This window comes from Nuphar pumila, chromosome 12 (genome assembly GCF_984573655.1).
Source record: "Nuphar pumila chromosome 12, dmNupPumi1.hap1.1, whole genome shotgun sequence".
NCBI classification, from domain to species: domain Eukaryota; kingdom Viridiplantae; phylum Streptophyta; class Magnoliopsida; order Nymphaeales; family Nymphaeaceae; genus Nuphar; species Nuphar pumila.
The window spans coordinates 97,986,545-98,001,410 of NC_143260.1; the positions used below are offsets into that span (position 1 = coordinate 97,986,545).

At 39.9% G+C, this 14,866-nt stretch overlaps 2 protein-coding genes across 2 annotated transcripts; one reads left to right on the forward strand and one right to left on the reverse strand.

Moving 5' to 3' along the window:
• The first annotated feature begins 3,284 nt into the window (after window positions 1-3,284).
• Window positions 3,285-4,632, forward strand: LOC149821269 (uncharacterized). Its single transcript, XM_089983182.1, has 2 exons — window positions 3,285-3,515; window positions 4,388-4,632. Exons 1-2 carry the CDS (start codon window positions 3,294-3,296, stop codon window positions 4,472-4,474), a joined length of 309 nt encoding a protein of 102 aa, XP_089839308.1. The 5' UTR covers window positions 3,285-3,293; the 3' UTR covers window positions 4,475-4,632.
• A 2,715-nt stretch (window positions 4,633-7,347) lies between these two features.
• Window positions 7,348-8,199, reverse strand: LOC149821270 (F-box protein At3g07870-like). Its single transcript, XM_089981924.1, has one exon. It carries the CDS (start codon window positions 8,197-8,199, stop codon window positions 7,348-7,350), a length of 852 nt encoding a protein of 283 aa, XP_089838050.1.
• Window positions 8,200-14,866: the final 6,667 nt, after the last annotated feature.

The following is a 14,866-nucleotide window of genomic DNA, read 5'->3' on the forward strand; positions in this document are numbered from 1 at the left end:
TCTGAGTTGAGCGGATTTTTCAGAACATTGTGTGCATCGGAGGTCATTGTATCAGATGTAAAGAATCTCGAGGACTCTGTCATCACCACTGTTTGTCTGTTAGAAAAGATATTTACGCCAGCATTTTTCGATGTTATGGAACATTTGATCATACATTTGCCATATGAACTAAGGGTTGGTGGCCCTGTGCAATATCGATGGATGTACCCATTTGAAAGGTATATGTTTTTTTATATTTGTCTCTTTAATGACAGATATTTAAAATTTGAAATGTATATTCTTGTCAGATGCATGTTCGACCTAAAAAAAAAGGTTCGTAATAAAGCAAGAGTAGAAGGCTCTATTTGTGAGGCGTACACTTTAGAAGAGATTTCAAATTTCTCATCTATGTACTTCGAACCTCATATTTCAACACGTTACACATGCCCGCCCCGTAACGATGATGGAGAACAAGTAACTGTAGCTGACAAGCTGTCGATATTTCAACGACTTGGGCATGCATTTGGTAGTTGCCGATCAAGGCTATTGACAGATCGAGAGCAAGATGCAGCACACATCTATATTCTTTTTAATTGTTCAGCGATCGACCCATACATCGAGTAAGTATATGTATATGCAACTCAATTATAAATCCTTTTATGTTCTATATGTGGATACATGGCTCGGTAATATAAGTATTTGTGGTTTGCAGACGATTTGATCTGGAGTTGCAAAGCAAAGTTTCACATCTCACTAATGCAGAAGTACAAAAAGAACGTGAAACTAAGTTTGTGGAGTGGTTGAAACAGTTGGTAAAGAAGCTAACATAAATTTTGTACTTATAAACAACACTAAGTTACTTAATTGATCGTGATCACAATAATTGTTTATGTCTGTGCGTAGGTTCACCATGGTGATGTTAAAGATCAAGGAATATGTGATTTAGAAAATGGTCCGACCAAAGTTGTGCAATGCTACAACGGGTATATCGTAAATGGTTATCGATTCCATACAAAAGACTACGGTATAAACAAATCAACGATAAATAGTGGCGTGTGTGTCAAGGGTAGCAGCTACGGTGAAAATGAACATGATTACTACGGTGTTATAGAGGAAATAATGGAGTTGACTTACTTAGGCATGAATAACAGGGTTACGGTATTCAAGTGTCATTGGTTTGATCCAACTGCAACAAGACTCGACAAAGCTTCAGGCATTGTGGAGGTGAATCATAAATCCAGGTTTGGAACATATGAACCATTCATATTAGCCTCGCAAGCTCAACAAGTTTATTATACTTCATATCCGAGTATAAAAAAGTCAGATAGAAATGAATGGTGGGCAGTTTGCAAGGTGAAATCCAAACTATACCCCGAGTATGATCAGTTACAAGAAGATGAGTTAGCTGAAGACAGTGATTACTATCAATCAGATGATGTCTGTGACTTCGCTTATGGTCACGATGTTGCGCATGATATGCATGTCATATCTCCATTGGCTGATGAAACATTCATAGAGGAATGTGATCCAAATGATGTACCAAGTGGATGGGCAAACAATGAAGAAGAAGAAGAAGAAGAAGAAGAAGAAGAAGAAGAAGAAGAAGAAAGTCAAACTAGTGACGAGGAAGAATTCTCAAGCTAGTGAGCAAAATCTTATACTACAAACCTCTATTTAAATGCATTGTAATACTTGATGTGAGTTGTATTGCAATACTTGGTGTGAATGATTAAAAATTTTATTTCAATGTATTGTAATACTTGATACGAATGATTCGAATGCATTGTAATACTTGATGTGAATGATTTCAATTATCTGAATGTATTATAATTTATGCAATTAACGAATGATTTGAATTAGTGCAATACTTGATGTCAATGATTTGAATTATTTGAATGCATTGCAATGCTTGATGTGAATGACTTGAATGCATTGTAATACTTGATGTGAATTATTTGAATGTATTGTATGACATATGTTATTTGTTAGAATATGGTTCGTGGAGGTTATAGTGGTCGCTCATCCAGTAGTAGCCAGGCTCAACCTTCATCTTCACGGGCTCCTGTGATAGGTATATCATATAACTAATTAGATGCTTGATTAGTTCAAATGCACATTCTGAGAACTTGGTGTGTATTTTTTTACAGATGATGTTGCGCCTGTACACGACCCACCTACACCAGTTGATCGCACAAGTCAACAGCCAACACAGGAAACAGGGTCTTCTCAGGCTGGCACAAGAAGACTCATTCGAATAGTGTATATCGATAATCGACCGTAAGTATTTTGTTTTCAATTATTGCATATCTTTTAAATATTTTATATTGATATTTACTGTGTAACAATTCATGTGCAGCACGAGGTTTGAGCCACAAGAAGTAGTACGGGAGATTAGGAATTCACTTCTTCAACATCTACCAGGACCAGTTGCTCAATGGAAAGAGTACCCAAAGGAGGTATTAGACAGATTGTGGTCCTCATTCATGGTATACAGTTGTTCCTCATAGTTAATGTATTTCATATTTAATTTATTTAAGCAATGTCTACTAACTTTCTGAAAATATTTGTAGGCTTCGAATCGCTTTGCAACTACGGTGGAAGAAAATGATGCAAGGAAGGTGTGGCAGAAGGTGGCCGCCAATCGATTTGCAGACATGCTGCACACTATGAAGACTGCAGCAAAAAAAGCATCTGGCGTAGTAGATGATCCATTACTGTGGAAGGGCCATGGTCCTATTACTATCAGGAGAGATTACTGGGATGAAATGTGCGATATGTGGGCGGGAGATGCATTTAAAAATCGCTCTGCGAAGGCTTCACAAAATCGATCGAAGATGCCCGAAGCCCATCTACACACAGGTGGATCTAAGACATTTGGGAGCCACCTAAAGAAAATGGTAACTCATCAATATATAATATTAATTTTATAAGTATTGTTGCAAATTTGTGTACTAAATCTTTTGTCATTTAACTTCGCAGGAAGCAGAAAAAGGAGGCAGTGTACCATATAAGGATGTGTTTGTAGAAACACATAAACGGAAGACCACGGGAGTCTTCGTATCAGAGAAGGCGAGAACGACAACGGTATGTATTAATTCTATTAATAATCATTGCAATATATATGCAAGTCATCATAATGTTATCATTAATTATTAATGAATACTTTAAACATTATTTTGTAGGAGGCATATGAGCAACAAATGGTAGAGCGATATGGCGAAGACGCTACTCAGCATCCATCATTTGATCCTACAGCATGGGTGACTGCAGCAGGTGAACCCAAAAAAGGTCGCGTGTTCGGGTTTGGGAGTAATATGAACACTTCACCAGTTATTGGTTCTTCCAGTTACGGCTCACCAACTTCTTGCGCCGACATAAGCTCCAAGCAGCCGACTATTCTTTCCGGTGATGATGTACGCGAGATCATTAATGAATCACTGAATAACTACTTCCAATACACCGTCGCCCCCTTTCTCCGAAATGAGATCAAGGCCGCTGTTCAGGATAGGGGATCTTCGATTCCAGGTCCCTCTCAGGTATAATCACATATATAGTTTTTTTTACTGTCTTAAAGCACATCTGAGCATGGTAGAATCACATATAGAGTTTTTCTAGATGCCTTAGAACACATATGAACATGCTATAATCACATATTCAATTTTTTTACTGCCTTAGCACACATATGAGCATGATAGAATCACATATATATATATATATATATATATATATATATATATATATATATATATATATATATATATATTTAACTTTTTGTCTGTCTTAGAGCACATATGAGCATGATAGAATCACATATAAAGTTTTTTTGATTGCATTAGAACACATAAGCATGCTATAATCACATATTCAGTTTTTTTACTGCCTAAGAACACATATGAGCATATTATAATCACATATTCTGTTTTTTGACTGCCTTAGCACACATATGAACATGCTATAATAACATATAGAGTTTTTTAACTGCCTTAGAACACATATGAACATGTTATATATCATTTATGATAGAATCACATATAAAATTTTTGGCTTTGCCTGCCTTAGAGCACATATGAGCATGCTATATTCACATATTCAATTTTTTTACTGCCTTAGCACACATACGAGCATGATCGAATCACATATATAGTTTTTTGCCTGCCTTAAAGCACATCTGAGCATGGTAGAATCACATATAGAGTTTTTTTATATGCCTTAGAACACATATGAACATGCTATAATCACATATTCAATTTTTTGACTGCCTTAGCACACATATGAGCATGATAGAATCACATATAGAGTTTTTTTATTGCCTTAGATCACACATGAGCACATGATAGAATCACATATAGTGTGTAATTTATTTCATTATATTTTGTTTATCAATACTGACTGTTCTTTTCTTGTGTAGGCTGCTAGCGATAATCAGGGTAGTGGAGCTGAAGGGACAGATAAAGACAATGAACAAGAAGACGCACAAAATCTTGGCGATGATTAGAGGACTGTGTTGAAGAAGTTCTATTTTTTTTATTTTTCCTAATTGTAATTGTTGAATTGTAAATAATTAAACTTCTTAGTTTTAAGGTGGAACGATTAATTATTATAGATACTTGTTATATGAATTTTTTGTGTGGTTTGTTTTTTATTTACAGGAAATATAAATTGTACAGGAAATATAAATTGTACAGTTCTCGGTAATTAATTTTTAAATAAATTTTTTTTGATTTTTTTTCGTTTTTGCGACGGATTAGCGACGGATGATTCCGTCGCTATTCATATTAATCTAGCGACGGCTTAGCGACGGAATTAAATCCGTCGCCACGCCGTGGTCGCCGTTTAGTACCGGCGGATTGGCGACGGAATATAGCGCTCGTTATTCCGTCGCAATTAGCGACGGACTTGGCGACGGAATTATTCCGTCGCCAGTTAGCGTCGAAATATTCGCGACGTAAGCATACTGTCGCCGCGTTGTCGCTAATCCGTCGCTAACATGGTTAGCGACGGATTAGCGACGGAATGTGGTCGTCGCTAATCTACTGCTTTGTTGTAGTGTGATCTACTATAAACCTTTTGTTACCAGCATCTTCTGCATTGTACTTGATCTCGAGAGCATTCCACAACTCTCCAGCCGACTCCAATGGTGAATACAGGTCAAAGAGAGAATCGGCTAAAGTGTTCAGGATATGCCCTTTGCATCTGTAGTTGTCAGTATGCCACTTCTCTCGTTCTTTCTTCTGTTCTTCTGTCTCAACTTCTCCAGCAACGACAGTGGGACAGGGCTTTTTGAGGACATAGTCGATATGCAGTTCGGACAGCAAGAAAGATACCTTTGATTGCCACCGCTTGAAGTTTGACCCATCAAATCGATCGAGTTTGTCAAGGTCACGGCTAAGCAGATTGATGGAGTTGGATGTCGAACCAGAGGCCATATTGAAGTTCTAAAATTGTTATTCCAACCTAGTGAAAACAGGATTTCAGAAAAGAGAATTCAAGCCTAGAGGCACGTTCTTAAGATCGCTATCTTTAGAACTTCAATCGCCCCACTCCGGAAATTCCGAAGATGCGAAAAAAGGTTTTGTTACGACTGAGTTCCCAGGATACAACTAGGCTTGAACCTCAAGAGAGTCACTGCTTCGCAAGAACAGATGACCTCTCCCACACATGAACTCTGCAAGCCAAACCGAGAAGAAAGAAAGTAGAAAACTGGAGAGTCAGAAATTCTGATATCCAAAAGACGAAAATAGAAGATATTTATAACCTTTTAGAGAGGCCAAAACGTTTTGCGATAAATGAGATTAAAGGCCATAAATCTGACAGTTTGAAAATAGGATGAAAGGTACCTGAACGGTCACCCACCTTTGACTGTCAATCAAAGGCCTCCAAAACCGTCCAACAGTCACAAAGCGCCTTAAACTCAATATAAATGCTATTAAAACCTTTCAAACGGCCAGATGTCTCAAAACCGAAAAATCAAAATGGATATTCGCGCCTCATATGCACCTCGCACCGCTGCGAGAGTGCCAAAACCGTCCAACAGTCACAAAGCGCCTTAAACTCAATATAAATGCTATTAAAACCTTTCAAACGGCCAGATGTCTCAAAACCGAAAAATCAAAATGGATATTCGCGCCTCATATGCACCTCGCACCGCTGCGAGAGTGCAAAGTGCAAAGTGCGCCATCAAAATGCCACATTGCGCCTCAAGCGCCCTTGCGCACGCGTGTGTGTGTGTGTGTGTGCGTGTGCGCGAACGGCGCGTCCGTTGCTGCACGATGCGCAGCAACGTCCGCAATTCACCTAAATACTCAAGGCTTACCAAAGTAAAGAATAGATTACAAACTCTCTATTTAAACCTCTTGAAAAACTTTTCTCTCTTAGATATGGGACTAAACTTTTTCAAAACACTTTTGGTAGTAACCATTAATAATTTAAAACTTTCCTAACATCTTGTTGTCATTCTCAGACTACTCAAATTACAAACAGATCAAAACAAGCAAGTACAAACTTAAAGAAGGAAGCAACAAGGCAACAAAAGTACATTCCCTACCTCCACGGGTAACTCTCACACACCCTAATGTGTTGTGTGTTTCTCTTAAAATACATGCATTCAACTATTACAACTTATAGGATAAGATCCCATATATCTTAAAAGATTATTTTCCTTAGATTTACAAAGTGAGCCCTTCAATTTAGGAGGAGCAGTTTCCATTTCTTTAGGATTCAGTTTGGGAGATATCTCTCGTAACCTCATCTCATTAATTAATCCTTGGCATTCGTTTGTAGATAAATCTTTAAATAGAGTCTATCCACTCGAGTTGGCGCCATTTGAATTTTGATTGGATTGATTGGATCTGATATTGATCTTATCTGAAGATCCAAACTCTAACTTTCAACAGCTGCACATTATCATTTTTCAGTTCACATGTACAATAAAGAAATCCTTCTGTTTTTTTATCAAAACTGTCATTTAAGCAAAGATGACAAACTCCTAATTAGAATAACACCAAAACGAAATCTCTCCACAATAAAACAATAACGAGCTACATCAAGTCCCAATCAAAACGTTTAAATCATTAGTACCAAACTCTTGAAAAAAAACTTCAATACCTGAAAATATTGTGAGCGTCTTTATATATGCATGAGAGAGAGAGAGAGAGAATCCTATTCACAGAAAAAAGATCTAATTAAACATTCATCGAACTATATCAAACCAAGATGAGGAGCTTTACTTTGCAAGCTAACATTTATCATTTATGTGATGTTCATTTGGTCATGAATGGCGTAATGCCCCTCTCTGAATATGCCATTCAGCTTTAAAGCTTATTCTGGAAAACATCTGTTATCTGCCAGTCGGACACCCTCATCCCCCAATCAAGCTTCCTTGCTCTTGAAGCAAGTTTCTCCACCTTTGTTCTCTCTCAAAGGGAACTCCAAGCTCTCAACATACCCATGCAGACAACCAGGAGGATCAGGCCCAAGGAGTTGAGCTTCCCTAAGTTCCTTCTCATAAGTACGCAAGGTCCCCCTGCTCTCAGCAATCAGAACCCCACTGTTCGGTATGCAAACAGGAGGACAAGGCACTTCCCTGAATTTCTCATCACTGGTATCAAATGAGAAGATGCAATGCTTGGCATAGACACTCGCCTTCCAGTACATGATCCCATCTTTGGACCCTTCACAAGTACAAGTAGGCCTAAAAGGATACCCCCCAATCTCCCTCCAGTGTGTGTCCACCCCCAAGGTTATCACCTTACACTTGCATCCGTATAAACCTGCACCCTTAACGCCAACAACTTTGTATAGTTTGGTTGAATGGTTGTATGCGAAGCCAAAATAAACTTCACCAACACTACCAAATTTGGGCAGCACAGCGACCTCCTGAGTGCTTGGATTGCAAATGTAAAGGGAAAGGCTTTGGTATAGAATAAGACATACCAGGCTGCTGTTGTGTGACACCAACATCCGTAACCTGGTGAACTTGGCATCAATACTGATGGTTATACGGTTCTTTGTAACTGCTTCTGTTGGGACCTGCCAAATATCTATTATAACTAAAGAACGCCGGAAATCGCAGTGGAAAAGCAAGAAACTAGTTTTCCTGCTAGACTGCCTCCTATGGATGTCGATGAAGAGGGGGTCTGAGAACAAGGAGGACCATGCTTTGCATACGCAGGTGAGTCTCTTGATGGTCTTGCAAGGGAGACGAGAGAGGATGTCTGTCATGATGTCTTTGGGGAGATTAGGGTTCGTCTCTTTCTCTTCTTCTGTTCTAAGTCGAACTCTCTTTGGTGTGGAGGAATATTGGACTTGGAGATCAAAGGGGCACATGTTTGGTGGGGGCTAGAGAGAGAAGCAAAACTTATATTCATGCAGATTTATCTGAAACAGAAAAAACAATAAAAAACAAAAAAATTGCAAATTAGGAAAATGAAGGAATACGGTGAAACCGCAGTGTAGGGCAACTAAACCATCCTAATCTTGTGAGTTTCTAGCTGCTTCGAATTCTTATAGTTATATTCACGTCTCTCTCTCTCTCTCTCTCTCTCTCTCTCTCTCTCTCTCTCTGAGTTGAATTTAGGGGTGTCAATGGTTGGGTTTTATCCGGACCCGAACCCTGTAGGGTCATGGTTTGGTGACCGGTTAGAATCCGCATAAGACCCAAAGGGTCTCGTTAATATATGAATCCGTGTATGGTTTGTGAAATTTCATACCAGACCCGAGCCCAACCCAAGTTCCTATTAAGATCCGCAATTTTTCAATCTAAAAATGATAAAAAATATTATTTTGACCGGTATGGTTCGGGTTCGGGTCCAGTTCATGTAGTCCTTATAAGATCCGTGTATGGTTTCTCTTATAGTGGGTCCCATTAAACCCAGGTCTGAACTGAGACCGGACCCAAATGCTCGGGTATGAGCTTGAAAAACATTCTGGCCCAAATACTATTCAGGTGGACCCGAGTAACATGCCGGTCAGATTTGGCTGATCTGAGTACTTCAATTTGTTAAGAAAAATATCATGTTAAATGAAAAAAATGTTTTGGGGTAAATCTCCAAAATATCAGTATAATTAAATTCTAAAATACATATAAAAAATAAAAATGTACAAAAATTAAAAATATGCAAATGTCATGTTAGTAGTGCAATAATAGGTAAACAAGCGAAGCCGGTTATATGTCCCCCCCCCCCGAAAGACGACTGTTAGCTACACTGCGTGTTCAAGGGTCCCAATGACTATAGCATGGTTCAGCTTGATGAGTTGTGGAGCCTGATTCAGAGTTTTTGCCCTTATAGGAGGGGGGTCCGGAGGCTCCCCCCGGTGCGGGTCACAGGCGGGGGTCCAGGAGGGGCGGCCCTAGCGGGGGTCTCTTGGGGGCAACGCCCCCCAGAACAATTTTTTTTTAGGCCTTGTATAAATTCTTTATTTTTTTTTCCCTCTTGTAATTGTCGAAAAAAGAGCAATAAAGTGTTTTGTTTGTTCGTGACGCTCATATGTTTCCTTCAGTTGTTTCTGGCTAGAGGTTTTCGTAACACCCATTCCCGTAATTTCCTGTTTTTTTTGCTACGCGATTTTCGTAAATCGCTACTCGATTTAGCGATATTCTGTTTTTTTTTTTCGCTACACGCTTTTCGTAAATCACTACTCGATATAGCGATTTACGAAAATCGCATAGCGATCTGCCATTTATTTTTATTTTTTTTGCTATGCGATTTTCATAAATCGCTACTCGATTTAGCGATTTGCCATATTTTTTCGCTACGCGATTTTCGTAAATCGCTATTGTGTGTAAATCGTGATGCCGAACTCCGCCCCCTTGAGCACGATCTTCGTCGTGATCAAGTTGTAGTCACCAACCATCCTGATGGCAGTCTTGAGGTCCGTGATGGGGAAGCCAAAGAGGAACGTGCCATTCCCGATGTTGGCGGAGAGGTGGGTCTTGTCGAAGAGCACGGCGCCGGAGGTCGAGATGAGGACCTCGCAGTGCCAGAACCCGATGAATGCCCGCCAAGACTTAAGGGTGCGAACGCCCATGTTGAGCAGTGTTAGGGTGGCCTGGAAGGCATAGCCCTGATCGGAAGTATTGCCGACATAGGGGTAGATGGATTGTACTTTGAAAGACTCTGTTGTAGGTGTACTGGAGGAAGATTCCATTGTAGGTATCCCTCGAAGGCAGCGGAGGGGCCACCGCAGTCAGTTGCCCGCTGGACGAGAGCAGCATTCCGGACACTGCTAGCAGAAAGAGGACGATGATCACCATCGAATCGTCGGCTCTTTGCCTCCCTTAATTTCTTCTCTAGAGAGAGAGAGAGAGAGAGGGGGTTTTACAGTGTTTCACGGAGAATGAAGAAGAAGAAGATGACGACGAAAAGTTCAAACAGAAAAGAAAGAGAGAGTGTTTCAGGTTTGTTTCGTTGTTTGGACTTTGGAGAGTTAACATCATCATCGACTTTCTGGATGGAGGATATTTTTGTCCTTTTTTCGAACCGTTGTTTCTCTTTTTTGAATGGAGGACATTTTTGTCATTTTCTCGAACAGTCATTTCATGGCGAGAATAGCAAGAAAGGGTACTTAAGTCTTTGCAATCGCACCGGACTCTGATGCTGACAAACTTGGGGATAGGATCCTCATGTGCTTACATATGTGGCACTCATTGGGACCCCGAACACGCGGTGTAACTAACGGTCGTCTTCGGAGGAGAACACACAACACCCTCTCGTAAACAAGTGTGATATTTTCAAAATAGGTGATTTTTTTAAAATAATAATTTTTTAAAATATGCAGAGAAAGTATAGTTTTTGTTTCCAAGTCCAAAAGGCTCATCAAACCTAAAACTTTGTATTCCTTCAGACCAAAGAGAGTTAGAACAGAAGAAGAGAAAGAGATGAACCCTAGTCTTCCCCAAGACATCATCCCGAACATCTTCTCTCGTCTCCCTTGCAAGACCATCAACTTCATCGACATCCACAGGAGGCAGTCTAGCAGGAAAACTAGTTTCATACATTTCAGCTGCAACCTCCATGGTTCCTCGAATGGGATAGAGATTTGGAAAGTCCTAACAACAGAATCAGCAATAATCAATCACAAGGCTTGCAATGTTAAGGTCCCCTTCGGCCCAGAAAACATCTTGGTGACGCATAACGGCGTCGTGCTATGTCTTCTTCCACACGGATATCACCATGCCTCTTCTCTTCTCATCTGGAATCCAGGCACTCAGAAGCTTGCAATGTTGCCCAACTTTGGCAATCACCGTGTGTGCCTATGTTCACAGTCAAGTTGCATTCACCTGAGCTTTCATTCTTAATGCCAATGAATTTGTATAATTATTATACAGTGAATGAAAGCTCAGTTGTACGCAACTGCAAGGGCTTAACCTTGGGGTTAAACAAGCAGTGGAGGGACATTGGGATGTTTCCTTTCAGACCTGAAGAGTTATGTAATGCATCCAAAGATGGGATCATGTACTGGAGGATGAATCACAATGGAAACCATTGCATCTACTCATTTGACACTAGCGATGAGAAGTTTAGAGAAGTGCCTTGTCCTCCTTGCTGCCTTCCAGGCTTGTATTTGAGAATCTCACGTGATGGGTATGTTTCTGCAGTTGATATCTTTGGTAAAGAGTGGTTGATGCTTAAGGAAGGATGGATCAATGCAAGAAGTTTCAGAGCTCATGCAGAGAATAGTGTAAGTACTCTATTTGGTGAGAGCAGGGGCACTTGGTTCGTTATGATCTTCAGTCTAAAGAATCCAGGAAAGTTGAAAGCTGTAGGATTGTTTCATTTGGTTGTGATCGTCTCTATGGGTATGTTGAGAGCTTGGAGTTTCGTTTGGGGGAAAAGAGGGTGGTGAAAGTGAAACTTGTTGAAAGATAAGGATAAGAACGGTAACATAGTTGGTCATTCTATCCTTAGCAACCCTTTGAATTGGCAACGAATCCATCTCTTTTTGCATCCTTCCCCATTTAGTCGGCAATACCAAAAACCTCTTTAACGACCTTCCATGTTATCTTCTCCTTTTATATATAACCCACTCTTGTTGATGAGCATGGATCTAGGCAAACAGCCAAACCACTTAAATCTCATATGATTTCATTGTGCGTGTGCTTGCTCCCTGCGCTTCTCCTTATCTTGTAACATGGTATCAAAGCCTCATCAAAGCCATCAGTAACTTGAACCCTGTTGAAGTACTCGTGTTCTCTCAATCCTGCATATAGCTATGGGTGATAGCTCTGCATCATACATGGCAACCCAGTCTGCTACGCATCCATCGGCAGCAAGAATGCTGGTTCAGGAGCAAAATCCTACTCTGAAAATAACAACCACTCCATTGAACGGATCAAACTATCTCAACTGGTCAAAAGTCGTCAATCTTTTTTTGAGCAAAAAATCAAGACTGAGGTATGTAACTAGCAAAACAAAAAGGCCCAATCAACTAGATGCTGCCTACGATGAATGGGAGTCAACTAATCATCTGGTAATGTCCTGATTGCTTAATTCTATGAAACTAAGCATTACCGAAAGTGTTATCTTTCTAGAGATGACTCAAGAAATATGGCAAAATGTGGAGAAAGTATAGGTGCTCAAAATAATTTGGCGCACATCTACTAATTTCAGCAAAACCTATTTCACCTAAGCCATGAGGAAAGACCCTTTCACGCCTTGGAGCATTTAAAGCCACCTAGGATGAGCTTCTCCAATATCGACCTCCAACGACGGATGCAAAAATCATCAAACAAATAATCAAGGAGGTTAAAATTGTTAGAATGCTCGTCAGGGTAGGACAAGATTATGACTTACTAAGGAGTCAAATCCTTATGTCCAACCCACTTCCCTCCTTCAATAACATCTACTCAATATTCAGAGAGAAGAGACAAGACGAAGAGTTATGAAGGCTGAAAAACAACCTAATCAATCACAAGAAAAACTCGCCTTCAAAGTAGAGTCCAACTACGGAGAGAAGAAAACATCTACGACAACCAACCATGGAGAAAGTTACTTAGAGAAATTCAAAAACAAAAACAAACCAAGGTGCAACTATTGTAAAAAACTAGGACATATCTGAGAGAAATGTTGGGAACTAACAGGCTGACCAGGAAAGGAAAAATATCAGGACCTATGTTCCAAGATGGAAAAGGCCAGCATGGTGTCATTTGAGGATCTTGCCAAATGGTTCAAGCAAATGAGTCGCTCCAACCTCACCACGAAACTTCCTCTCAACAGTTCCAACACCACAAAAATAGGTATAGATTGTGCTTACTCATCTAAAACTTGTAATACTGAATGGATAGTAAATACCGGAGCTACCGACCATATGATTGGCAGTCGCAACCAAATTCAGAATATTAAAATGACTGCAAAGAAACCCCTCCATATTGTTGATGGGTCCCTCGTTCCAGTTCAGGGAGTCGGTAACACTCATTTCTTTAAAGAAAAAAAGCCCTCTTAAGTTCTTTAAATACCCAAATTTCCAGCAAGTTTATTATCAATTAGCAAATTAATGGCCACTTACAATTGTTTGGCCACATTTTCTCCTAAGAATGTGATCTTCCAGGACATAGAAACGAAGGAGATTGGTAGAGGACACATGCGAAATGGATTATACATATTGGAGACCACTCTACAACCATCCACTGTCTATCTTGCGGCTAAGCAGGAATCACTTCACAAACTTTGGCACTCCAAGCTTGGACACCCATCCAATAATGTTCTTTCATCATTGTTTCCACATTTACAGCTAGAAACTTATGCTTGTGATGCTTATGAGTTTGCAAAATTTTCAAGATTACCTTTCAAACACTCTGAGGAAAAAAACAATAAACTTTTTCAACTTATCCATTCAGATGTGTGGGGTCCTGCCCCTGTTACTGCTCACTCAGGTTACAAATACTTTATAACCTTCATAGATGACAAATCCAAAAATACATGGGTGTATTTTCTCAAGAAAAAAGGTGATATCGAGAAAGTTTTTCAAGAATTCTATAACATGATTCTAACCCGGTACAACTCTAAGATAAAGAGTTTGTGTTCCGATAATGGAGGTGAATATGTAAATGAAGCCTTCCAAAAATTCATGAGTCAAAACAAGATCATGCCCCAACTCACCTGCATCGGCACCTTATAACAAAACGGAGTGGCCGAGGGAAAAAATAAGCACTTACTCAACATAGCAAGAGCCATCATGTTTAACATGAATGTTTCAAAAGAATACTGGGTAGAGGCAGTAGCTACCGCATGTTACATTATCAACCGAATTTCCAATAGTGAAAATTCAAAACAAACACCCCATGGAGTACCTCCTAAAAAGACCAGTCTCCTTAAACCATCTCAAAGTTTTTGGCTGCAAATGCTTTGTACATCTACAGGGAAGGAGAAAATTGGATGCAAGAGCAACTAAGTGCACTTTTCTCGGCTACTCCACCATGAAAAAAGGCTACAAATGCTTTGATCCCACCAATCAAACCCTTCACATTTCCTGAGATGTAAAGTTTTATGAAAACGAGCCCTACTTCTCTAAATTGGTCGAGACCCTTGGTCACTTTGGCCCAAGTAAAGGGGAGACCCTCAATACCACTGAACCCATCTTGCTTGCCCTATCCATAACAGAAAGTCTACCCACAATTCAATCCAATCATGACATATCAGCCCAAACCGAGTCCATCTACTACAACTCCATCGAACCATCACCCATGACCGACACCCAAACCAACGATACCCAGATTGAACTAGAAGCTCCCATGAAAAGGTCAAACCGCACCATCCGACCCCAACAAGACTAAGTGATTTCTACACATACCTGGACTCTTCCTCAACCCCATACTGTATAGAAAGCCAAGTCAATTTAAACAAACTATCTCAAGCCTACCTATCAAGCATTTCCAAAATATATGCTCAAA

Bases quoted from the DNA above. Each gene is read 5' to 3' on its own strand.
- LOC149821269 (XM_089983182.1), top strand. From the start codon at position 3,294: ATGAACACTTCACCAGTTATTGGTTCTTCCAGTTACGGCTCACCAACT. The intron at 3,516-4,387 runs GTATAATCACAT...TTTCTTGTGTAG, and splicing joins CGATTCCAGGTCCCTCTCAG to GCTGCTAGCGATAATCAGGG.
- LOC149821270 (XM_089981924.1), bottom strand. From the start codon at position 8,199: ATGACAGACATCCTCTCTCGTCTCCCTTGCAAGACCATCAAGAGACTC.